General features: G+C 46.0%; 2 protein-coding genes across 5 annotated transcripts; both read right to left on the bottom strand.

Annotated features, from left to right (window-relative positions):
- Positions 1 to 641: 641 nt before the first annotated feature.
- LOC308122100 (A disintegrin and metalloproteinase with thrombospondin motifs 2-like) lies at positions 642 to 18,129 on the bottom strand. Of its 3 annotated transcripts, none has more exons than XM_080483739.1 (25): positions 17,927 to 18,129; positions 14,373 to 14,842; positions 12,067 to 12,289; positions 10,708 to 10,814; positions 9,852 to 9,935; positions 9,482 to 9,565; positions 8,771 to 8,924; positions 7,922 to 8,027; positions 7,615 to 7,758; positions 7,386 to 7,518; positions 5,820 to 5,933; positions 5,499 to 5,644; positions 5,334 to 5,423; positions 5,001 to 5,083; positions 4,361 to 4,494; positions 4,083 to 4,206; positions 3,792 to 3,872; positions 3,560 to 3,723; positions 3,325 to 3,484; positions 3,122 to 3,254; positions 2,440 to 2,647; positions 2,219 to 2,348; positions 2,057 to 2,131; positions 1,639 to 1,945; positions 642 to 1,471 (listed from the first exon to the last, which is right to left on the bottom strand). In XM_080483739.1, the coding sequence occupies exons 1-25, from the start codon at positions 18,012 to 18,014 to the stop codon at positions 772 to 774; spliced, it is 4,242 nt and encodes a 1,413-aa protein (XP_080339865.1). In that variant the 5' UTR covers positions 18,015 to 18,129; the 3' UTR covers positions 642 to 771. The 3 variants fall into 3 exon arrangements, with proteins under 3 accessions (XP_080339865.1, XP_080339866.1, XP_080339867.1); XM_080483740.1 differs by lacking the exon at positions 17,927 to 18,129 and adding an exon at positions 16,710 to 16,809; XM_080483741.1 differs by lacking the exon at positions 2,219 to 2,348 and having other exon boundaries at positions 2,057 to 2,177.
- A 1,149-nt stretch (positions 18,130 to 19,278) lies between these two features.
- On the bottom strand, positions 19,279 to 26,448 carry nipal4 (NIPA like domain containing 4). 2 transcript variants are annotated; one of them, XM_080483749.1, is made up of 10 exons: positions 26,163 to 26,448; positions 25,194 to 25,295; positions 24,946 to 25,083; positions 24,511 to 24,567; positions 24,108 to 24,198; positions 23,876 to 24,036; positions 21,325 to 21,492; positions 21,141 to 21,220; positions 19,938 to 20,150; positions 19,279 to 19,861 (listed from the first exon to the last, which is right to left on the bottom strand). In XM_080483749.1, the coding sequence occupies exons 1-10, from the start codon at positions 26,200 to 26,202 to the stop codon at positions 19,646 to 19,648; spliced, it is 1,266 nt and encodes a 421-aa protein (XP_080339875.1). In that variant the 5' UTR covers positions 26,203 to 26,448; the 3' UTR covers positions 19,279 to 19,645. The 2 variants fall into 2 exon arrangements, with proteins under 2 accessions (XP_080339875.1, XP_080339876.1); XM_080483750.1 differs by having other exon boundaries at positions 24,108 to 24,189; positions 26,163 to 26,257.
- Between the last annotated feature and the right edge of the window lie 444 nt (positions 26,449 to 26,892).

Here is a 26,892-nt window from a genome sequence, read left to right as displayed (position 1 = left end):
ATGACTGAGTACATTTACTCTGTTAGTACACAAGTTAGTGATTGTTCATGTTCTGATCCACAAACATCTATTTCAAGCTGTGAGACAGACTGTTCAGTAGTCACCAAGTACCGGTCCTGAAAACCCGGGTCAACGTGATGTTTTGACGTAGAGAATGCAGGATGTCATAACCTCATTATTCCATGATTATTGGGAAGGGTGGTCAGCAGGAGGCGCTGCTGCATTAACAGGCAGTAACATTGCTTTTTAGGCCTGGATTAGATTTGTCAGAATTGTGAATACTTTCTTATAAATCATCTGTGTGTTTTCATTAGTACTTTACATTCCCATGGATACATTTCAACTTCTTTTTATTGTTACAGTAGTGAAAACACAGGTCCCACCTGATGGTTGTAATGATACATCAGAACCAGCACCTGCTGGTTTCTGTTTTTATTCGGATTTTAACCTAAAGCAGGTTTTGAACCTGAACCTGACGCGCAGGCCCTCAATGCTCACGCTACATTAACCCTGAAGATACCAGAAGACATTATGTTTTTGGTGGAGTCTGGTGTTTGGGTGGTTTGGAGCAGCTGGAGTCCGAAACAGACTGTTCTCTGCGAGCAGAACCTGATGTGATCCAGATGTGGATGAGTCAGAGTGACATCAGAGCTGGATGAGACTTTATTTGATTCAGAAACAGGATTATTGGGTACAGACATGAAGAAAACCAGCAGACACTAAGCTGAAGCCCTCTCAGTCCCTCTCTCTTCACAGTTCATTAGCGTCAAATTAGCGAGCCGGAGAGCGTTCTGTCCGCCTCGGCCTTTTCAGGGCGTCCTGCCGCCGCTTCTCGTTCAGAAGCTGCTGGATACGTTTGTTGTGTGTTCGCTCGCGAATTCGAGGCATCCGCGGCACAAAGTAGTTCTGCTGGCCCCGCCTCGTCTCGCCGTCCAAACCCACGATCCGATACGGCACCTCATCCACCGAGTTGTTGTCCTTCTTCGCCAGTGGGAAGAAGGACGGCGAGGACGCTGCCGCCTGGCCGGTGTGACTGTGGTTGGTCGTGTCTTGGACAATCTTCCCTCCCGATGAAGTGGCAGTTATAATGGACGTGGACGTCTCTGTTGGCCTTTCAACAGTGACCATAGAAACCGTGACCATAGGGATTGTGAGAGATTTCTTTCTGAATAAATGTGGGGGAGCAGTTTTTATGGGACGCTTGGTAGTAGTTGTAGTAGTCATAGTAGTTGTCGTGGTTGTAGCAGTAACACTTGCTAAGCTACCAGAGGACTCCTCATAAGACAAGTAGTCCTCGTAATTGTCGTACTCCACATATACGAAATCTGTGCTGGTGTCACTGGTCGGGGGCGGAGTCACAGAAAAAGTGGGGGATGGCTTGATGGTGATGTCATCAATGATGTCATAGCTGCTGTCAGACCAGGAAGAGGTGGATGCTGACATTGCCATGTCTGTGCTCAAACTCCAGGAACTGAAACACAGGAACAGACATCTATTACTGCTCTGAATCTTCCCACCAACTGCTGAAGTATCACTGGTTCTGCCTGAAGCAAGTCAGCCTGAATGAGGCTCTTTCAACTGTTTGTCTGAACTAGTGAAATACTATGTTGACAATGATGAAACATCTGTGCATCTGACCTGCTGCTCTCTGTGCTTGGGGCCAGACAGTTCTCTGTGTGCGGGGCTTCACGGCTCTCCGTAGTCAGGGCCACGCTGCTCTCTGTGGGCTGGGCCTCACGGCTCTCCGTGGTCGGGGCCACACTGCTCTCTGTGGGCAGGACCACAGTGCTCTCTGTGGGCGGAGCCACGCTGCTCAGGTTCACAGGATTGCTGAAGTTTCCTTGGCTGCAGGACTTGCAGCACATCTGTCTGTACCCGGGAATCGAACAGTACCGACTCAACACCTCCATCCTACAGAAGACTGAGCGGTCGCCACGGCAACGCTCTGCAACATCCCAGAATATCTGATAAGGTTTGTGAGTGTAAGTGAGTCATTGTCTGTGTGTGTGTGTGTGTGTGTGTGTGTGTGTGTGTGTGTGTGTGTGTGTGTGCTTACTGTTGGAGATTCTGGCTGCGGGGAAGTCGGGGTTGGACCTGGAAAGCCACTGGATGATGGCACTCTTCTGGTCGCCTGCAGGGGGAGACAGAGTCGGGTCACGCTGTGTCTCTGTGGTGAACTAGGAAGAGAAAACACACGTCACTGATTGGTGCTCCATACCACTGCAGGGTGGGGCTTGGCAGCTAAGGGTTGTTATTGGTTGGGGCTCGCTGCAGTTTCCAACTGAACCTCCAGAACGTGAACAGATGACCTGACGCTCCCGAGTCCCGTTACCACATGAGACTGAACACTACACACACATGCACACACACAAGGATGGTCTACATTAGTCTGAGGCTTTTGATTGGTTGGTGTCATAATTAGGTGGGGTTTATCCCAACCGGGGTCCAGGGCCCAGATCTCCAGGCTGGAGGGCAGGGGACTCGGTTGCAGGTGCGTTTGGCAATAGGTCGTTCGCCAATGCAGAGTTTGCTGTTCACGGAACGCTGCTGCCCCCTGCTGGACTCCTGCTGGCAGCTCACCCAGCGCCGCTGCCACCCGTTGTGTCCACAGGTGGCGCTGCAGGGCTGCCAGTCCACGCTGTGCCAGCTGGAGATCACAAACATTGAGTGTTTTACTTTCAAAGGTGGGAAGAGTAACCACTGTGAGGTACCTGGTAGTTACTTTTGAAAAGAAGTGATCCTTCAATCAATAATTGCGACAATTGTTTCACCTGTGTAATGTCGCTACGATCAGAAACAATCAGCGTGTTGCTGAGAAATTAATCAAAACATTTTCTCTTCGTAATTTTACTCAAGTAAAAGTAAAAAATACATTGCCTCGAAACTAGTCTCAAAAATACACTTCATCCAAAAGTAACTTAGCGGAGTAAACGGAACATGTTAGTAAACACCTCTGGTTCCTACGGTGACTTGCAACATGTTGCACGGTGACCTACAGTGTGTTACCTTGGTGACCTGCAGTGTGTTACCGTGGTGACCTGCAGTGTGTTACCGTGGTGACCTGAAGTGTGTTACCATGGCGACCTGCAGTGTGTTACCGTGGTGGCCTGAAGTGTGTTACCGTGGCGACTGGCAGGCCTGGATGTTGCAGGTCCTGCTGATGGCTCTCGGTTTGTGGATCTTGAAGCAGAATGTCCTCTGCACCATTTTCCCATCGGCCTTCCTCCTGCAGCCGAACCGGGTGTACTGTTTCCCTGGCAACCAGAGATCACAGTGTGCAGTGACAAAATGGTTGCTATGGTAACCAGGAGAACCAGAGCATACCTCCTCCACACTGCTTTGAGCAGCTTGACCACCTCTTCAGTGCCCACTCATAGAAGATGGCATCCTCCTGGACCAAGTTGGACTCCAAAGAGGACCGGAGGCGTTCCTGGAGGACGTACTTATAGGACACCGTCACCTTTGAATCACCATGGGAACGGACCTGGCGGGCAGAGACTCAGATGGTGGTTCTGGTTCAGATTAGGCAGACATGCTATGACCCAGGGGGGAGACTCACCATGAGCAGGGCATCGTACTTCAGAGGCCCGGTAGTTTTGATGTATTCATGTTCCTCTGTGTAGCTGTACTCCCAGAACACGCCTTTCTCGATCACCTCACAGGGTTCTGGGAGCTCATCTTCACTGTTCAGGAAGACGTTGCCAGTCTCCAGGTTCTTCATCGCTGCAAAACAAGATGTTTTAGTACAAGCCAGGAGCTCCAGGAGGTCCTCAGTCTTCTGCTCCTCATACCCAGGATGAGAGAAGATCCTTTAGATTCCTGGATATACAGGTGTCGTGCTCCTTTAGGGATCTCCAAGATCTTCAGCAATCCTGAAACCACAATCAAACACACATGATCAAAGACCAACAGGCAGCTCGTCATTACTCAAGGATCCACTGGACACAGACCAGGTGTGGACACAGACCAAGTGTGTATCCAGACCAGGTGTGTATCCGGACCAGGTGTGTATCTGGACCAGGTGTGTATCCGGACCAGGTGTGTATCCGGACCAGGTGTGTATCTGGACCAGGTGTGTTCACCTTGCTTCTTGGTGCTGCGGGTGAAGTTTCCTTTGATGATCTTACAGCTGGAGTTATCTCCTCCACAAACACCACATCGATCCTCCTGCAGGTCTGAAGCAATCTGACCATCACAGCCCACATGCTGCAGGAGGAGGAGGAGGAGGAGGAGGAGGAGGAGGAGGAGGAGGAGGAAGAGGAGGAGGAGGAAAGAGGAGCAGTATGTGTTTCCATGAATGTTCTGGTAGAGAGGAGGAGCTTCAAATTGACACTGACAGGAAGTGAAGCCGGATAAAGACCTCACACTCTCCTCTGACGCACACACTGAAGCCGTCATCGTACGAACATGGTGTCCCATCATGCACCATTCTGTTCATGGACACCACCGCCGCCGTCTCCTTGGACTGACAGTACAGGCGACAACGCTCGTCATCTGGAGACATAGGGGCAGAGCAAAGACGCAGTGACACAAAGATTCAAAGACATGAAAACACAGAGACACAGAAAGAAAACATGGAGACATAAACAAAGTTTCAGAGCATCATTACTGACACAACGGGTGAAGGATGACGAGCAGCCGGGAGGTGAAGTGGGTAGAAAGTTAAAGGGTGGTCAGGTAGAAAATTTAACAGGTCGGTCGGTTGGGGTAATTGGAGTACTAAGTATTAACACTTAACCACTAAGGTGGTTGGAAGGTTAACAGATTTGAGCAGTTATAGGGTTAATGGGTGGAGCAGTTGGAGGGTTAATGGAGCACTGGTAGGAAGGGAGGGTTACTGCTTGGAGAAATCATAATTTTCCTTTCAGCTGAAGATTTATTTATTTTTTCTGCCTGATGACTTAAACAGGTAGACACATACAGGTCTGTCTGTGTCCCTCGAGGACTTCACATTATGTAATAATGTGTGTGTGTGTGTGTGTGTGTGTGTGTGTACTTACGGTCTGGGTGTTGGTAAGGCAGCCAGTGATGTTTCTTTCCTTCGTGTTCGAAGAAAGGATCCCAGACTTTACATTGATCCTCCCTGAAACACAAACACACATTCATTATGTCAGTTACACGTCTTTCATCGGAGATTTCGCACAAAGTTCATACAGAGTTCGTTCAGAGAGTTGGTACAGGGAGTTCATACAAAGAATTCACATATAGTTTATAAAGAGTTGGTATAGAGTTTTAGTTTAGAGAGGCTTTGTACAGTGTTGGTACACAGCATTAGTACACAGCATTAGTACAGAACATTGGTAGAGAAAGTTGGTATGTTGGCATCGTCCCACCTGAAGTCGGTCAGAGGGGGACAGTCCTCTGGGCTGCAGAGCTGGAACTCGTAACTGTTTCCGAAGCAGGTTCGCCCCCCGTTGGCTGGACTGAGAACAACAGCATATTAGTCCGTGAACAGCTCACGGGAAACGCGACCTCACTCAGTGAGGCGGCTCACTCACGGAGGGTTGTCACAGCGACGGGCCCTGAACCTGACCCCACCGCCGCAGGTCCGAGAGCAGGCGCCGTATGAGCTCCACGCCCCCCAACCGCCGTCCTGCCTCAGCATGTCCGGGGTTAACTTCAGGCAGAATCCTTTGAAACAGTGCTGTGGGGACATGGTTTCCATGGAGACAGACATTAGCTCAGCTTAGCATGCTCAGCTTCGTGTTTTTAAACTCGTCTAAAATACGTGACATTTCAGAAGTTTCGACTCGTTCATCAGTCTTTCTGTTTCTGACCGTTTTAAAGTCGTCTGGGGAGATGTTATCGCCCTGACTCACCTTCCCAGGTCCACACTTGGTGCCGTCGAGCGGGGGGCCTTTCTTGGTCTTGCAGTAGAACGGATTGCTGTAGTCGCTGCACCACAGCTGCTTGCAGGGGTCAGGGTTGGGGTACTGTGAGAGGACGAGAGGCTCATCAGCTCCTTCACACTAAAAAGGGGTTCAAAGGTCAAAGCCTTCAGATGTTTCCACGTTTCTGCCATCGTCACGGCAACAGTGACACCCCACCTTCCATGTGCTGATAGTTTGGCGGGAATTGATAAGGATTTGGTTTGCACTGAAACAGGTTTTCTTTGAACTGGTGCTGGGTAACGGTCAGAGGACTACGGGAATGACAAATGTTTTAATAAAATGAAGGTCGTAGAGAGCCAGCTGAGGAAATGTGTCTCACCACAATAAAAGCAGCTTCTCTGTTCACAGCTGGGCCTGTTTACCAAATGTGCTAAAAACAGATGGAATCATAACCAGGGCAAACATTTTCAGCCTTAGTAAATCACTTGTGCGTGTACACTAAACTCCTCCCAGACTTAATATTCCATATTCATAAAAACTAACATGCTGAATAGATAATATGAGTTATTTTCTTTGTCTGTCAGACAGAATCCTTAAAACAACAGCTTCCACAGTGTGTGTGTGTGTGTGTGTGTGTGTGTGTGTGTGTGTGTGTTTACACACAAAATAGACCAGATATTCCTTCATTAGTTCCACAGCAGGGACATTTCAGCCGTTGCAGGAAGGAGGGGGTTTCAATTGTTTGGTGAGTCGCAGCAGCTCGTAGCTGTGTGGTGAAGTGACTCGGCTGTTATGGAATTTCTGACACTGTCAAAAATTTATTGCAAGTTGTCAGCGGTGGCATAACCGTGACATCAGCCGTCTGCAAAGATTTAAAGTCGTGGCAACAGATATGGTCATGATGATCTGACCGTTCCTGCAATGTCTGAAAATTCTGTCCAGTTTTCCTCTTTACAACAGCTACATACTGTGATTTAGGCCGTCTTTAGGGTTTTTTTTTGTTTTACTTTAATTTGCTGAACATCAATTTTCAAGTAATTCATTCGGATTCATTCGTGACCCAATAACAATCACACCTGTAATTCTTTAGAAACAAACTTGTCTAGAAACAGCGGTCACAAAGAGCACGGTCACCACACATCTCCCACCTCTGCAGGAAGCCATGGTTACCGATACCAATGTGCAAATGAAGCTTTACACGGCAGTCCCTGCATCCCTTACTGGTGAGCTCCCCCACCACTTTTAAAGTTTTACCACTAATCGAAGGACTTGTTGCGGTTCTCTTCCACCTTTCTGAGGCTCCACCTCACCGGCAGCTGACTGAGTTTCAGTGTGAGGGTGAATGTTGCAGCTGAAATCCAGATCCCACCATTCACACCAGAGGCACTAACTTACCCCCTATCACGCTCTATTGTCAAATGTTTTCTTGTGTATAAATGTCTCTAAGAACTGATGGCATTTGGGTTGTTTTGGGTCATCAGATCCGGCCTTCGTTGAAAAAGGTTTGGATGGTTTTGGTCAGCAGATATTCATAACCTTGGATACAAGACATACCGCAGTACACAGACTGTAGCCCGGTCCAAAGTCAAAGCGGCACTGTTGGTCCATGGAGTACTGAAAGCCCGGCAGCTGTGGCTGAGCTGGCCAGTCGTGGTCGAAGGGGTCGTCACGGAGACAGTCGTAGGTGCTGCAGACAGACGAAGCTGAAGTCGACATGTTGGGCTGATGTGACATCTGCACGAGTATCGGAGGCAGTACTGACAGCAGTGTGCGGAGTACTCACTGCAGGTACTGATGAAGCTCCCTCCAGCTGCACCTGGACCAGTGGTACCGGCTGAAGGTGGCCTGAACCCGCGGAGACATGATGCTGCCCAACGGCACGTCGTCTGCACAGTCGTTCGCCTCGCCATCATGCTCCATGCCCAACCTGAGGACCAATTGAGGCGGTGACAGACAGCGAGATGGGGAGTGAAGACAAGCAGCTACACAACAACACCCACCAAGGACGTGTGTGTGTGTGTGTGTGTGTGTGTGTGTGTGTGTGTGTGTGTGTGTGTGTGTGTGTGTGTGTGTGTGTGTGTGTGTCTCACACGTGTCCTGTTTCATGTGCAGCTACAAAGGCTGATGTGAAGCCGTCCTCGAAGACGAGGACGCAGCTCCGATGAAGGTGACACATCCCAGTAACCGGAGCGTAACCTGCAGGAACACAAGGAAAGAGGTCACGTAGACTCAGCGCCGCCCCCCGCCATCCACTACTGTTTGCCGTAACGCCCTGCATGCAAGAGAGTACTGGAGGGTTATGGGTAGTAGTATTAATGGTAATTGCAGTAGATATGCCAAAGCCACAATTCCACACTATAAGGTACTCTCTACCTGTTACTATTATAGTTACAATAGTAGTTGCAGTAATTGTCCTGACAAGACTCAGGACTAGTAATTAATAAATAGCTTTAGTAATTGCAGTTGGAGTAGTAAAGTCAGTTGCAGAAGCTGCAGTAGCATTTACACGAGTGACTGCGGCAACATTAGCAAATGCAGTAGTAACCATGGTACTGTAGCTGTAGTGGTAATTGCAGGAGTGATTAAATCAGTAGTTGCTGTAGTAGTTGCAGTAGCTGTTTAAATAGTTGAAGTAGGACATGCAGTTTTAGTAGCATAAGTAGGTGCAGTAATAGTAGTAGTAGTAGTATTTGCAGTAATAGTAGTAGTAGTTGTTGCAGTAGTAGAGGTTGCAGTGGTAGTTCCATCAGTAGTTGCAGCTGTAGTTACATCAGTATTTGCAGTAGTGGCTGCAGTAGTTTTTGCACTAGTAGTTGTGGTACTGGATGCATTAGTAGTAGTAGTTGCAGTAGTTGTTGCACAAGTAGTTGCAGTAGTTTTTGTAGTAGTAGTTGCAGTAGTTTCTGCAGTAGTAGTTGCAGTAGTAGTTGCAGTAGTACCCTGCATGCCGGAGGGGCCGAACTCCTGCCTGGTCAGGTAGATGGTGTGGTCGTGCTGCTCGGCGTGGCTCTGCTCTCTGTGTTGGAGGTACGACCAGCCACAAACCTTCTCCAGGCTCCTCTGAGCGTTTCCAACTGAGATCAGCTCCTGAGACTGAGGTAGCCACACAACAACAAACAAAAAACAATGACTGTCACGACCTCACAGCAACACAACACTGAGAGCAATGCCACTGTCCCACAACAACAAACCAATAACAGCAACACACAAGAGCAATGGTATCATTTAATAATGACAACAGCAACTAACAGAACAACGTTGCCATCTTACACAACACGGGGAATATTGACTACCTCAACACAACAACACAAACAGCAAAGTTATCACAGCACAACAAACGACAACAACACAAAGGGATGTAAACAGCCAACAACAACCACACAAAAAGAAACACACATAACACAAAGCATTTTACAACAACAACGGAACAACATAGCAAGGTTACTATGACCACTTCACTCCAACAGCAGAACTACATCAGCAACACACACACCAATGTTACTACTTCACAACATTTAGGGAACAACAACACAGGAATATGACCACCTCACAACAATGGATAATTGTTACAACAACAACAACAGCAACAACAACACACAGCCAAATAAAATCAATAACTAAACAACACATACACACTCAGAGTGCAGTACCTTGGTGGCAGAGAGAACTATGATCCGGACCAGAACCACGTTGATGTTTGCTCCCAGAGAGTGATCTTGGTAGATCTCGTTCACCTGGAACGGAGTGTGAGTCAGTCTGAGGCCATTCGTGTCTTTCACGCAGATAGCTACAGACTAGCGGGGGGAAGATGCTCTATAATCTGGACGTAAACTGACATTAAATACCAAGAAACACACAGCAGTGGACAGAGGAGCTGTTACTGTGTTCCTTGTGTCTTTATAGTAAACAGTGACTGAGCCATTATTGAAAAAAAGTAATGGAGTCACAGTAACTATAGTTACTTTACAATGAGTTACTGACAGAAGAGTGTGTGAACAGGTAGAGGTGGTTTCCACCTACGATATTCATCAGGGTCAGAAGATACTTCTGGATGTGTTCTCGACTGTGGAACAGCAGCACTGAGTAGTCCACCGCCAGCAGCACCTGAAGGGAGAGGAGCTCAATGACTTGATGTAGTTCATCCATCTATAAACTCCACCCATTCTACCTGAGAACTCCACCCATCTCCACCTACAAACACCACCCATTCTAACTGACAACTCCTTATATCTCCCCCTGCAAACTCCACCCATTCTACCAGAGAACTCCACCGATCTCAACCAACAAACTCCATCTATTCTACCCGAGAACTCCTTATATCTCCACCTAAAAACTCCACCCATCCTACCTGAGAACTCTACCCATCTCACCATACAAACTCCACCCATTCTACTGTAGAACTCTACCCATCTCAACCTACAAACACCACCCACTCTACCTGAGAACTCAACCCATCTGGACTTACAAACTCCATCCACCTACAAACTCTGCCCACCTGCAAATTCCACCAATCTCTACTTACAAACCCCACCCACCTGTAAACTCCACCCAGCTCCAGCTACAAGCCTCATCCACCTGCAAACTCCACAAATCTCTACCAGAAAAACTCCATCCATCTCTGGCTAAAAACTCCACCCATCTCCAGCTACACACTCCATCTATCGCCAAACCTCCCCCCATCTGAAAATTTCACCCATTTCTACCTGCAAACTCCACCCATTTCATCTACAAACCATCCACACACCTACAAACACCCCCCCCCACCCATAAAGTCCACCCATCTGCAAACTCTACCCAACTCTACATCCAAACTCCACCCATCTCCAGTTACAAACTCCACCTGCCTGCAAACTCAGACCTCCACCCACACACTCACCTCAATGTTGAAGAGCTCGGCCTCCTCGATGAAGCGACGCCTGCGATCTGATCCAGATCCAGACAAGACCACGTTATGGTTCAGGTCCAGAGAGCCCAGCAGAGTACCTGCAGAGACACACCAGGATGTTTATACAATCCAAACTACACAACACCAGACAAACAATGCAAATCACACAAACTGTACAAGTACACAGCCACGAGTGAAATGCACACCACACAAATTATACCCACATAGGCAACAACACAACAGAACAACACAGTGCTTCAACAACAAACAGTAGAGATACAATGCAACAACAACAACTACAAACAACAGTTCAACAGTACATGGCATTGCAGAATGAGCAACTTTCAATCTGAAGCCAGTTATGATTTTTCCCTAAAGCTGTGTGACACAACAGTAACCACATATTTACCACCGTCGCCATAGCAACTATTCCGAAACTATTTCTTAAACAACCAAAGAGCAACGTGTCAGCACCTATCACCTTGCAATTTAATGACAAGAGGTCGAGCTGAGTGTTTTTACCTGTGCTGTCTGTGTGTGTGTGTGTGTGTGTGTGTGTGTGTCTTGACTCGAAGGTGTTTAAACTTGTGCGTATTCTCCCTCCACATGTGTTCCCGCTCACTCAAACATCTGTTTATGTGTTTCCGATGTGTCGTCAGGGAAGTGACGAGCTGGGAGTCGCCGGAGGCTCAAGTCCAGGTCAGACCAGGTCGGGACAAACGTCCGTCCTCAACAAAAACGCTCAGAGGGCTGAGTGATCACACAGCGCTCAGCCTGAAACCGCCAAACCTCCAAACATTTCAAAACCTCCAGACCCTCCAAACCTCAAGACCCTCCAAACCTCCAAACCCTGGCCTGTGTTGGAGATCGGACTGCCACGTTACAGCTGGCAGTCAGTTTGTGTGTGTGTGTGTGTGTGTGTGTGTGTGTTGTTGTACAGTTGCAGTCATCTTTGCCAAGTTTCCAAGATTTTTCCCCACTTTTCACTTTCATTCCATTTGCAGCCACAGAAGCTGATCCTGAGCTCGCTTTGTCGGAAACTCAAACCGTCCTTCAACACACACACATGCACACACACAGACACACACAATACACACGCACACAATACATACACACACACCCACACACATACAAAGAACTGAAATACAACACAATACACACAACTCGTAAAAAAATATACACACAGACACAACCGTGATATGCGATATGTCATGTCCCATGATGCAATGTCAAATGATGTCATAATACACTGTCATGTTGCATGGTGTCATGTTACATTGTCATGCTACATAGCATCATGCTACATAGTGTCATCTTATACGGCATCATGTGATCTTGTATGTTTTTCACCTCTGACAAAATCATCAGTTTGATTGACAGCTTGAGTTTGATTGCCAGGTTGCTGCTTCCTGATAATGGCTGAGGAGCGATAAATAATATGCTGCCGTCCTCCTTCGTCCTCTTTTCCTCCTCCTCCTCCTTCTCCTCCTCCTCCTCCTCCTCCTCCTTCTGGTCTCCATCGATCCAGCGGCTCAATGAAAAACTCTTCCTGAGCCGTCCGGATCATCCCAGCCTGGAAAAAAAAGAGATATTATGAGTCAAAACTACCTTAAAGCAATTATAAAACATCACTACCATAAAACTACTTTAACATCATCATCTATAAAACTACTATGGAGCTACAAACTACAGTCAAACTAGTATAAAACATCCATAAAACTACTTTAACATCAATAAAACTCCTTTACAAGTGCTAGAAATCTACTTCACTATAAATCAACCGTAAAGCATCATTGAAAACTATTTAAAATCTACTGCTAATCTATCACAAATGTACTAGCAGTGCATTTGTGATAGATTAGCAGCTACTGAATGTATGTACTGAATGTTATGTGAAAAAAAACTTTCAATGAATGCACAAAGTTTCTGAACTCTGGAAAGACTAATTTCATAAAATAATCTCATTGTTGACCAAAATGATTGTAATATTTAATTTTAGGGCAATTTCGCAGCAAAACAGTTTGAGGGTGGAATTTGGTTTAAATGGTTTCAGTTTATGAAAGAAATATCAAGTAATAAGAGACGTTTTAATCCAAACACAAGCTTTTTCTTCCTTAAATAAGACCCTGCATTTCAAGTGAAACGATTTTTGCATTTTCATTTCATAAAAGTTTTGTGTTCACATGGCAATGTTCTGACAACGATGTTTGTTTATGCGAAAATGGCAGAAATGCTGAAAATTATGTAGTTAGCATGCCGGGCCACTTGTGGGTGCTGTTGTTTGATTTTGTTATGAAACCACACAGATGGAAGCAGAGAACAATATACTATATAAACATTACCAATGGCGAGTACACGGACATTTGTATGGACAGACGATCAAGTTGGATAGTTATTACGGTGACTGTCAACTAGTCCCAGGAGAATATGGACTGGGATTTTAACCAATCACATGTCAAGATATGTTAAAGACTGGCTCCGCCCACTCACCGCCATACAGCAAACCCACAGGTGAGCAGTGACTGCTTGACGTTCTTCATGCTCAGAACAGACGTTAGAGCAGAGAACAGAAGTATTCTGTAGAAGATAATACTGGTGCAGCTGATTGACGCGCGTGCACGACTCCCTTACTTCCATGCATGTGAATCTCCTTCAGATTCGGGAATGCATTTGCAGCCATGTGGCATTAACTTTGAAGCGACTCATATCTGAGTGAATGAAACTAAAATATCAGCAGTATCAGCAGCTTTACAGGAGTTTCTGATGTTTTTTGAGGTGTTTTTTGTTTAATGGCGTCCCTCTGTGGAAACCCCGGCCGTCGGAGGGCCTGCAGCTCGGTCAGCCACAGCAGCAGGAAAATATTCCTCTCATTCCTGGCTGTCCCGGCGGGTCTTTGAACGCCTCTCATCTTTCCTGCACATCTGGATTCACTCAGCGGGGCCCACGCTGTCAGGGGGCGGAGCCGCGTGACGGCCAGCGTCTGGTTTCTGTCTGACGGTTCCTCTCGCGGCTCCAGTGCAGGAGCTTCATGAAACCTCCCGATGATCGATCCACCAATCACAGATCTGCTGAGTCGGACTCACAAATTTAAATGCGGTCGTGATGGTAACGGTAAACAGGGGATCACGTGGCTTTGGGAATGAGAACAATGACGAACAATGATGCATTTTCCTGTTGGTGTCACTCAGGAATTGAACATTGGTCCCCTAAGTGATCCATCATTCCCCGATACAGTCCAAACCCAAAGGCTACACAAAGGCTATGCGTACCTGCGAACCACCTCCGCAGAGTCTCTGCATCACCTAACGAGCACCTCCAACAATTTCTAAATACGCATCGAAGGAACACAAAATGCAAGGGGAAGAACGGACACCAGAAGGGTTGTGATTGGTCCGCTCTACCACGTCATGTTAAGAAACTCGACATGTGATCCAGATGACCGAGTAGTAAACGTGCACTTTAGCAAAAACTGCCAAGGGGCGGGGCTAAAACTTGTAGCGTCACTGACAATCGTTGTGCCAAATTGCTCACTATTACCAGAAAAAAAACACTACCAAAGCGTGTCATTGACCTGTTGCAACCAGGGACCAAGTAGTCTACAGACCCCTGGTTTGAAACCGTCGACAACAGGTGATGCCAGAAGTCAGCTGACCTACCAGCCCGTCACAGTTGCTGATGGCGACGGAGGTGTCCGCCATGTTGGACACTGTTCCCGTGTAGAGGCAGCCAGTGTCTCTAATTGGCTGGGAATGATGACGTCCTGACTCCTCCCACTCTATGGTGGCGGCGGGGGCCACGAGCCGTGTGTTGGGAAGCAGTCGCAAATGGAGCTCCTGTCCAAAAGCTGTTACATTATAAAAGAGCTCCGCCCCTTCCTGCACTGCTGCCACCCTATGACTCCGCCCACTACTACTGGAACTGGAGGTTGAGGATGTCCGTGTGGGTGGAGCCTGTGGGGTCTCGCCATCACTCTCTGGGGCAGTGGGCGTGTCCTCCCTTGAGGGGGCGTGTCTTTTGCTGCGGGGGATGTGGTGGTCGGAGACAAATGACGACAGGAAGCGTCCCTCAGAATCTGTCCGGATTGGACGAAGGACGGCGAACTCACTCAAAACCCCACGAAGATGATCTGGAGGAAGGAGACACAAAGATTTAATCTCACACACACACACACACACACACACACACACACACACACACACACACACACACACACACACACACACACACACACACACACACACACACACACACACACACACACACACACACACACACACACACACACACACACACGTAGACAATCAGAGCGGCTCTGATGAAACATGATCTGAATGGTTCACATTCCGATCGCCTGAAGCACAGAAACACTGAGATTTATGAGAAAAACATGATGACCCACAATCCTCTGACACACACACACACACACACACACACACACACACACACACACACACACACACACACACACACACACACACACACACACACACACACACACACACACACACACACACACACACACACACACACACACACACACACACACACACACACACACACACACGCACACACGCACACACGAAGGTCATGCACCTTTCACAGCAGTAGTCACTATTGTCACATTTGACTTGGACCTCGACACAAGTCCAGCTGACCTGACTCACTGCTTTCAGATGCGTCACAGCTGAACCAATGAGAACCATTAATGATAATGTTCTGACCGTTCTGGAGTGAGCAACAACTCTGATAAACAGCTCAGAAAATGTGTAGATTTCAGGAACCATTCAATGAACGCTTCAGCCCAAACTGGAGGCAAGACAAACTCACACCAACTAACCTCTGCCTGTGCTCCACTGTCAAAGACCACAGAGTGGCCTTGGAAAAAGCCAAGAACCAACTCCTAAATGAGAGGATATGAAAGATCCATTTGACACTTGAGAGGCTGATGAGGAAATATGACCAGATTCAAACATACTCTGCCTGTTACAGTTTTGGAAGGTCACACAGCAAAGAACGTTTTATATTTCACAGTGGAAACAAATCATACCAAATTCAACCTACTGCCTGGAACAGCAACCAGATCACGAGGGAACACAACACAGATAGTTTAAGTCATCCGACATGCTGGCTTCAGCCTCAGCCTGTCATCCAGCTTATCACTACTGAACCGGCTGAAAGGAAACAAAAGCTGAATGATTCTGAAACTGAAGAGCTGAGGCTAAAGATGTCAGCAGTCCTGGATCATGACAAGACTCCCTTGTCCAACATCTACTTCCAGTTGAGGAAACTGACGACTTCCCTGAGCACAGATAGAAACATCAGAATCAAAATCTGATCCACTGATCACAGCACCTCCGTCTTTATTCATAAGATATAAACGGACTCCAAGTCAGCGGTACAGATACATCGATGACACTCCGGTCAAAATCAAAACCCAAGAGGTTAGAGTAGACAACCAAATCAAATGTTAACAACAGTCACTTGGTAAGCAAAGGAACCTCCACACTGAGATGTACAGACCTTCAATAAACATCTGATCTGGTGTACAGCGGAGCGTTGAGTGCAATAAGCTTCATACTGCTGAAAGTAAAACCACCGCTGAACAAACACCTCATGTACAGACTGTCAAAGAAAAGTTACACTCCTTTGAAGACGGTAACGTCCACATGTTGGCGAGAGAAGACAGATGGGTGGGGAGAGCGGTAAAACAAGCCGGCGATGCAAACGTGGAAAAATCTTTTGCGGAGGAGCAGGTTTACGCCATCATCTCTCCTCCAGCTCCATCGTTCTTTCTTCTCTGGCGAGAAATTCGGTGATCAAACTTGTAAGGTTCAAACACAGTGAATCATGTGACCTCATGCGACTCCCACGACGAGCCACAGGCTCGACCCCGCGGACCATCAACATGTGAAAACATCAACATGTGAAACTTCGGTGTCACAGCCAAAGAGTTTAAACACAGACTGTCAGACTGTGATTGTCCTCTGACTGACCTCTTGTTTCAGCTGATGTTTCTATCATGTCCTCTGAGCTGGAGCGCCATCGACTCCCGTCAGTCCGCCGTCTCCCTGACGTTTAAATGTTTGGTCTGGAGTCTCGCCGCTGACAGTTGCCTTTACGTACTAATGAATGTTTGTTCCTTGGTTTTCTTGTCTGAAATAAACTGCGTCAAGTAAGTCTGGCTGAGTCCTGCATCCCTGTATACTGATCACGGACAATGGTTTAACACAGCATCCAAAAACCAAAAAAAAAAAGAAAAGATTGTTCCACACGTTGTCCATAGACAATGGTTTTCGGAAGTGCTCACAGCTCATGGTTATGTGCACTGTTAGCGAATGATGGTTTTACACACAGTTCACTGACAATTTACACACTGTTCACAAGACATCGTTTTGAATAACGTTCACAAACAATGGTTTCCTGATGAGTTTGCGTACAGTGGTTTTCAGAAGTGTTCGCAGCCAATGGTTCTGCACCCTGCTCACAGACGATGGCTTTGCGGGTTGCTCATTAAGGTGTTCACAGACCATTTTCTTCAGAAGGGTTGACAGAAGAGGATTTTCAGAAGTGTTGACAGGCAGTGGCTTGATACACTCTCCGTGGCTTGATACACAACCGTTTTCAAAAGTGTTTGCAGATGATGATTTTCAAACAATCGTTCACAGACAGTGGTTTCCACTTGTGTTACCAGACAATGGTTTTCATAAATGTCCCCGAGTCCATGCGGTGGTTTCTGCCCGTTTTATGATCTGAGAAACATTCTTGTGGATTTGTTTCAGTCTCGTCACCGAGTAATGAATCATCTGTACTTTTCGTTACTGACCTTTGACCTCAAGAGCTGTCACATGTTCCACCTGCTTTTGTATTTTCCTTCTCAGTTTTGGAAAAACAAAACTTTTACAGTCAATTGTTGTCCTTGTCCCAAGTTGTTTAATAACATACCGTTCTCACATAGTTTTGTAATTGACCACGACTGTTTTCTCTTATAAACAGACTTTATATCAATTCTGAATCAGAGACTTTCTGCTGCGCGATGCTGTGACTGAGCATCTCAGCTGTTCTGGTGTCCAGGTCACTGGTTAAGAGCAGAAAACCTCAACTGTGAAATCGTATATGTAGTCATAGTACTGACAGCGGTATCAGAAGTAATGGTAGTACTGACAGCAATATTAGAAAGAGAAGTTGAAGTACAAAGTGCAGTAAATCTCACCTGTGTTGTCGGTGATATAAACTGAGTGTAAACAGTTGACCTGAAGCAGAAACACTAAGATCAGTAATCCACAATGAAGCTGCTCCATCCTCTGAGACACTATGAGAGTCCGTGAGACACCGTGAGACACTGTGAGACACTGTGAGACGCTGTGAGACGCTCTGAGATGAAGGCAGCGTAGCGGTGAGTCGGGCAGACTGACGCAGACTGAGCGCAGCACAGTGAACGCTCTAACAGACACTCCTCCACTCTGTCATTTTCTCCTCCCTCTCACTGTTCCTACATCTGCTGCACAGCAACACTAAGTACTACACAATACTGCACTGTACCACACAATACTACACAGTACTACATACTACTACACACCACAATTCAACACCACACAACACTGCACAATACTACATAATACTACACTGTACCAGACACAACTACACAATACTACACAATGCTGCACTGTACTACCCACCACTACACAATACTACACATTATACAATGATTTAAGCATTACACAGTCCTGCATAACACTGCACAGTACTACCCTTTGCTACACAAAACTATATTGTACTACAGCCCCCGACACAATACTCCTGAAATCAGCAGTAACTATTAGTTACTCTCAGACTAAAGTCTAAAGACACTCAACCAGAATCTACAGAGATAAACAGAGTGCAGCAGTAGTACCTGCTGGTGTCCACAAGGTGGAGTTAAAACTGTAGACTGGGACCAGAGCTGTATCAGGTGCTGGTCTTGGACTTCTTGCTGGACTCTGTTGGTCTCAGACCTGCTGCTGGGTCCGGGTTTACAGGGGTCCAGTGGTCCTGTGGTGTGGTCTGGGGAAAGAGTGACGCCTGGCGGTAGAGTTTAGGTACTGCAGCTCTGTAGTTTCTCCAGGTGCTTCCAGGCAGTGATTTTCTTTGAAAATGCAGCGGTTTGCACTGTCATCTCACAGCAACTAGAGCACTGGTTCAACACCCGGCTGGAGGGCCTCTCAGGGCCTTTGCATGTTCTGTTTGTGCTGCAGCCAAACGAGATTATTTTGTTGTCTTTAGCCCCACCCACTCACATTCTGAGGGCTTTTGCCAGATTGTCATTGTAAATCAGAAGATTTAAAGATTTAAAGAGGGGGAGGGAAAAATGATTGTGGAATACAAGCTATTGTATTTAATTTACCGCCATTGTTTGTTTTTTTTAATACAAATTTAATCAAGTCAAGTGGACTTGGTCATATAGCCTAAAAGATGGCATCACCATCAAGTTTGTTTACTTCATCGGTCTGCAATCTGTCATGACTCCATGAAGCCTTCACTAAATTAAATTCAAATAAACCTCTTTATCTTATTTTCATTTTATTTACACAATTTTTAAAAAGACTCTTATCTCACAGTTCAGTGTGATATTCAAAGTACAGAACAGTTCAATAGTTCAACTATAATCGCTTTCACTTCAGTTGATGATGTGGTTTTCCAAAGTCTCCTTTTGGTAAGAGAACTATGATTAAATCCAAATAAAGACAAATCCCAGCAGAAAATATCGAGTTTTACTCATCTACTTTCACTGGCTGTTTCACCTGGAGGTTTGATATGTGCAGATAAAATACTGGAAAAAGATCTAAAACAGATAAAACCACTAGAAACAGTGAGAGAAAGATGGAACTGGTAAAAGGATTGAAATGGCTGGAACCAGAAGAACGGATGGCAGACGGTGAGAGAAGACCCGAGCTCAGCTGATGATGAAGACTCTGGGTCCTTCCTCTCTCATCGGAGGAAGACTCTCGATCACCATGTTGTCCATCAGTCCACATTTATCCTCCTTTTTATTTCTGCCTCTTCGTTCTTTGCTCTCTTCTTCTCCTCCCTCCCTGGCTGCCGCCTCCTCCGTAAGCCCCTCCCTCTCCACCGGCTGGGACAGCTGATTGGTCAGCTGCTTAAACGTGATCTGCACGAGAAACCGCGGGAAGTTTATTCTGGTGAAGGGAGCTGATGCTACCACCGGCCAACCGCTGCTGACATACCTGCAGCTCCTGGAACAGGTGCAGCATGGCCACGCCCACCACAATGACCAGGAAGGCGCCCAGAGTGGTGACCGCATCCACCGTGGTCATGCTCCTCCACTCCTGGAAGAGGATGATGGAGGTGGAGAGCACCACGGAGGTGAAGAGGACGTAGTAGATGGGGTAGACCAGCAGGGTGTTGAAGGTGTCCAGAGACTTGTTGAGATAATTCACCTGCAGATAAAAGTCGTCCATTTCTACCGACTCGCAACTCATTTTGTTTTTCTTAGAGGTCATTTAGCATATTTTTTCATTAATCATTCTTTCCCAATGTTTTTTAGTCACTCATTTGTCAGGTCTTGTCTACACAACGACAAAATGTTATGTTTACACGGCAATGTTTTGAAAACAATGTAGTTAGTATGTTGGGCCACTAGTGGGTGCTGTTTTTTGTTTTTGTGATGAAACCACACACATGCCGCAGAGAACAAATAACAATGGTATTACACGGACATTCTAGTGGACTGACGACCAAGTTGGATTGTTATTACGTTGACTGTCAAAATAAAACTACCCAATCCCAGAAGAATATGGACTGGAAGTCATGACAGTGTGGAGGAAACTTTGTTCTCATTGTCAATCTACTGAGCATGTGCAGATGAACCATTTACTAGCCGTGGCGCGCATGTGCAGTCGCAGCATTTCAGAAAAGTTGCATTTCCAAGGAGACGGAGTGTTTTACAAAAGTTCCACCTTGGGAGTTTTTTTCAAAAAGTTGTGTTTTCAGTGGCTCCCAGCACCGTTGTGTAAGCCCACACCCAAAATGCTACGAAAGTTTAGCATTTTTAATTTGTTGCCCTAATTTGTCTTCTTTTCCGGTACCAACTTGTGCATTTTTTTGAGGTCCTCTCATGTTTTTTTAATTTTAATAGTTTCTGTCGTTTTCAGGTTTGTCTGCGATGCTGTCATCGTTTCTTCAACATCGACTCAACCTTAAGAGCATTTCTGAATGAGTTTCTGTTCTCTAAATATTATGTTTGTGTCCAGTTGTGATTATTTTGTGTGACTTCCTGGTCATTTTTTTCGTACCATTTTCAAACCTTGCCATGTGATTTTCCTGTGTTTGAAGCCGATATCTGACAATGTACACAGTATAAAAGCTTTTCTCACATCAAGCTTGGAATTTAAAGGGAAAGACTTCTGCACAGCGTGACGGCGGCGTACCTGTGTTACTATGGAGACGAGGAGCGTGGGCAGCAGGATCCAGGTGAGCGGGTTAGCGAGCACAGAGACGTCGGAAAACACTGCAAACGGGAGGGAACAAACAACACATTACCCACAATCCCGCACTGCTCAGCTTTCATGGAGGTTTCAATCTGGTGGGGAGCGTGTCGGGCAGTGCTCTCACGGCTGTTGATGACGATGGCGAGGCCCTTCACCGACGACACGGTGAACGCCCCGAGCAGCGAGCACACGCCGATGTACACCAGGATGTTGGAGCGACCGTAGCGAGGGGAGACGCGCAGCACGAGCACGGCGCACATGAGCAGCACAGCGGTCGCGTACACCAGGAAACCTGCAGGGGGCGCACAACGTGTTCAACATGTCGAGTTCACTACTACATGTTACATACGTGTTCACTAGGACAAGTTAAAGGAGTCAGCACCTGGTATTCTCAAGTACCCAGTCTCGCTTAAATTGTCTTTAAATATAATCTTAAAATTTATTTTGAAAAAAAATAAAAAAATCGAACCGAGAGGTCGTCCTGACTGTTTTTCATACCACAACTTCCTCTTGTAAGAGTACTTATGGGATTTTTAACTGGTACAGATGTTAGGCGTGTGTCGATTGGATTAATTCTAATAGCATGAGTATGTGTATAGTATCGTATAGTATATAGTATGTGTATTAATGACCTGTTTTCCCCCTCACATATGGATTCCGCTTTTTCAGCATGGCGTAACAAAGGTATATATTGTTTCCTTGATATGTATTCAGATAGTACTTTCAATAGTTTTGCCAATTTGTCATCACAAACCATCTGTTTTGGTACTTCCAAGTCAGACATTATATTTCTAAATCTTTTCCTGCTTTTCCCGCTGTACCCCCTCGTCAGTTATGGGAATATCTACACACATTTAAGACACCAAGTAGAGGGGTTATCTCGGTGATGTATAACCGAATACTGAACCTCAGGGACCATTCCAACTCAAAAACGAGGGCTGCATGGGAGGAGGAGCTGGGTCTTAAAATTGATGAAGATTGGTGGGATGGGGTGGTGAGTATGTCAGGTCTCACCTTGTGCACGGCTGGCACTTACCCAGTTTAAGGTGATACACATGGGTAATTATTCCAAATTAAATTTGTCTAAAATCATCCCAGAGGTAGAGGACAAATGTGACCGTTGCTCAAACTCAGTGTCATTTGAGTCACATGTTTTTCTTTTACCCACACCTGCATAACTATTGGTCCAGTTATTTTCATATAATGTCCACCATAATGGGAACTGATTTACAACCCTGCCCATTTATTGTTATGTTTGGCACTCCTGTTAAGCCAACACAACTAAATTTGGCTCAAAGAGAAATGACAAATTTTACTTCTTTAATTGCCAAACGCCGCCTCATCCTTCAGTGGAAATCCCCTAACCCTCTCTCTGTATCACAGTGGATTACAGATATCATGTTCTTCCTTAAACTTGAGAAGATTAAATACACGATGAGAGGGTGTACTGATAGGTTCTTTTCTAAACCGTTTATTTCATATTTCAAGGAATTACAGGCCCTGCCAGGCTAAGTGCTGTTTTGTCAAGCATAGTTTGTGTGATCTCCTTTTGAGCCAGGGTGGGACGGGTGAATGTTGTTGGGTTTAATCTGTGTTTAATTATTGTTGGTTGTTATTTTTGTTTTGTTTTGTTTTTTTCTTTTTTGTGTGTGTTTGAAAAAGTAAAAAAAAATTGCAAATTGTAATATTGTCAACTAATATATTTCCCAATAAATGTGTTTCGCAAAAATAAATAAATAAATCATGCTAGTAGCATAGTGATAGCATCGCAGTCCTTTGCTCACATGAAAAATAAAAATTAAAAATGATGGTTGAGACGCCTACAAACATCCAGGCCGCAAAGTAACGCGTCCCTGACATTTGAAATGAAATACAGTCATTTGTAAATCACAAGGGATTCAACGTTTATACGAGCTGCGTTAGCGGTTAGCGGCTAACTTTAATACAGGAGGGTTCTGGGATATTTAACTCTTCTTCTACTACGGATTTTCACGCAATTTTCAACTGAGGTCCAACACAAACATACATGTTTAAAGAAGGGAAATGTGATTTGCAGGTGACAACTCCTTTAATTATCTTAAATCAAGTTTAGTAACAAAGACATTCAACGATCCTACCAACTCGTTTTTATTGCTTCTTTGTCCAAATGTCCAGACAGGTACGTGTTGTAGATTTACTTGTATCTGTGCTCACCTACACAACACTGCCCCCACAGGTCATCAGTGGTATTACTTTGTTTGCTAAGCATCAGTAAGCTCCATGGAAATTGACAAAATTCTGCACGAAATGAGCAAAGAAGGACAGAATCCGTCCGTATCTGAGTATTTGGGCTTGAACATATTTGACTTTTTACAGTCGTCTGCATCACGTAAGAAACGAATGATAATGTTTGAGCCACATGTACCAATTTACGCACACAAGGGAGCACATCTGGGCTTTTCATCCCGTTTTACACGTAACAGAACACTCGGTTCTCAAAGTGCTGCCTCCTAGACGTTCCTGGGTTTTCAGATTCCTCTCACGTGGAACCGGTTTCAGTTCGGGAGGCTGACACTGTCTCTACTTTTGAGAGATAAAGAGTTTTTGATTGCTTTCCCCTCCTTAAAACCACTTTGAGGCGACTGAATTGGATTGAACCAACTGGACATCGGACTGCGTCAGTGTGTTTTCCTCACCGGGCTCGAGCAGCTTGCCGCTCATGTCCTCCAGCGACGTCACTTCCTGCTCCTGCGGGGCGTGAAGAACCAACAGGACGCTTCCCAGCACGCAGAGCAGACAGCCGAGCTTCCCCACCGCGTTCAACACCTCCCCCAGGAGGTAGGAGGACAGGACGGCACTGAGAGGCAGACGGACGTGTCGGTTTGAGCTGCTCCGTGAAGCGACGACAGAGACGACGGAGGGACGTACCTGATCAGCACGCTCAGAGCGCCCAGCGGAGTCACCAGCGTGGCCGGGGCAAACATGTAGGCGGCAAAGTTACACACCTCTCCTGCTGCCACTGCACACACACACACACACACACACACACACACACACACACACACACACACACACACACACACACACACACACACACACACACACACACACACACACACACACACACACACACACACACACACACACACACACACACACACACACACACACACACACACACACACACACACACACACACACACACACACACACACACACACACACACACACACACACACACACACACACACACACACTCTCTCTCAGGGCGACGTGACAGTGTGTGGTATGATCATGATGATGATGATGACAGCAGGTCCTACGGTCTTACTAGTTAACAGTCCTCCCCACCACAGACAGTCCTTCAGGTAACCATGACCTCCATCACCTGCAACACAAGACACAAACACTTCACTCCACCGGCTTCGGGTCGGGCAGCGACCACGTCCCCGCCACGAAGACACAGATCTTACTGAGGTCCCACTGAATATCTGGAAGAGAGTCTCTGACCAGCCAATCAGCTGCTGACACACTTGGTATAGTGATTCCAGAGAGATGATTAGAAAACGAGGGTATAAATAATGCACAAAATGCACGCTCATTAAAAAAAAAACACGTCAAACATCTACAACCTGTTTGTGACCAGGGGAGTCAAACACATCGTTTCCAGCTGATGCTGGATGAACGAGGACATAAGACTTCTCTAGACTCACAGTCTCTCTGTGGTGTTTAATGGGAACTAGTTTGGTGCTGTCAGCAGCCTCACCTGCTCTTACGTGTCCGGTCGTGGCCAATCGCAGCAGAGCTTTCTTCTTCAGGATGACACTGCCGCCAATCAGGAAGGCCGAGAGCAGAGCCAGAGCGAATCCCAGCCACAGGTTGTAGGTCGGGTTGGTGCTCACATCTGCACGCGCACACACACACAACAATTTCAACTAGAAAAATACAACAACCACGAGTAAATTAAAGTTATTTATGTTGTTTGCACAGGAGGTTTCTTGTGCGTGTGTTGACCTGTTGTCTGTACGCTGTTGTTTAGCTGTGTGTCGCTCTCTGCATGACCGCTGATCAAACACACTGCAGACTGCGAGCCGCACCACAACCTGACCACCGATCCTGAGACACACAACAAATAACAACACATTCATCGAACCAGCGGCAGATCTTTCGGGTTTCTTCCTGTTGGAGGGAGTTTTTCCTCTCCACTGTCGCTCACACTGGCTCATGTACATTAGTTGGGCTTCTCTCTGTTAAAAGCTCCTGTGTGTGGTGCTGTATGAATAAAGTTGAATTGAATTGAATGGATCAAGCAGAGCAGCAACAGGCCCGGCTGAGCAATTCACTACTTCCACCCCACATGAAATGATAGACATCGTACTTCAATATGAATACAATAATAGTTAAAACCTTCAAAAAATATTTCAAGTATCACAAAATCCCACTCGCTTAAAACAATTAGTGTTTATACTTCTCCTATTATTACTTAAAAGTAGTGATGACGTGGAGTAAATTGTGCTCCAGTATGAGTAAACTTACGTATTTAATTGCAATAATTCAGGTATGTGTTGTGTTTTATTTATGATGACGGAAGTAATGGAGTAGATTACATAGAGCAGATTGTACCCAAGTATGAGTAAAGTACAATATATCACCATATATAGTATCTATAAAGTTTCCATATTGTGAGTATCGACAGCGACAGAAAAGAACAGAAACAACTAGAAATTAATAAAATTATTCTATGTTAACAAGTACTCAATCGTATGTGTAACTCGTTACTTGTAGATGTGACTGAGGCTGCAGAGGACTCAAGTATCCGATTACACGTTGTGACTGAACCGGTTTACCGGCTCAGGTGCGCAGCAGGTCCGTTTGTTTTCACCATTAGTCAACACACGGAGAGTACAGTTACTTAAAGTAGAACACTGAAGGAACGACGAGTACTCTGCGTTACTACGAGTAATTTTCCCTTGTAGAGCTCACCGTTTGTGCACGACTCGTTGCTCAGCTGCACATCGCGCATCCTGAAGGAAAGACACACACACACACACACACACACACACACACACACACACACACACACACACACACACACACACACACACACACACACACACACACAGGTAGACCGCAGTGGAGAGTCCTCCGGTGGATTTCTTCTTCCTCCTCAGATAAATGAAGTAATATTATAAAACCCAGGACAGACTGGGGAAGATGTGAAGATGAAGATGAAGATGACTTGCAGCAGGTTGGAAGTGCGGGTGTGAGTGAGTGTGGGTGTGACCCCCAGGAGGCTCCTGAAAACCAGGTAAACATAAGACCCCGCCCCTTCGGCACGCCCCGCTGGAACAGAACAACGCCCCCACCTGGTCTGGTGGTGGAAGATTCAGAACAATACATAAATTCTTCTCTGACACACACACACACACACGCACACACCCGCACGCACACACACGCGCACACACGCGCACACACACGCACACACACGCACGCCCGCATGCACGCACGCACGCACGCACGCACACACACTTTTATTTATTTATTATAGTGAATATAATTGAAATTCATTCAAATATCAAAATGTTCAAGTTTTTGTTTAGAAAAATAGTTATAAAACATCTGATCTTAAGAAATATTCTGATATTTAAAGATTTTGTAATCACGATTAAGAAAGTAATATTAAAACTGCTTTGAAAAGGGAGGGTTTTTTTGT

This window comes from Lipophrys pholis (assembly GCF_963383615.2).
Source record: "Lipophrys pholis genome assembly, chromosome: 16".
In the NCBI taxonomy this organism is placed as follows: domain Eukaryota; kingdom Metazoa; phylum Chordata; class Actinopteri; order Blenniiformes; family Blenniidae; genus Lipophrys; species Lipophrys pholis.
The sequence above is the reverse complement of the archived record's forward strand: the minus strand, read 5'-3'. Positions and strand labels throughout refer to the sequence as shown.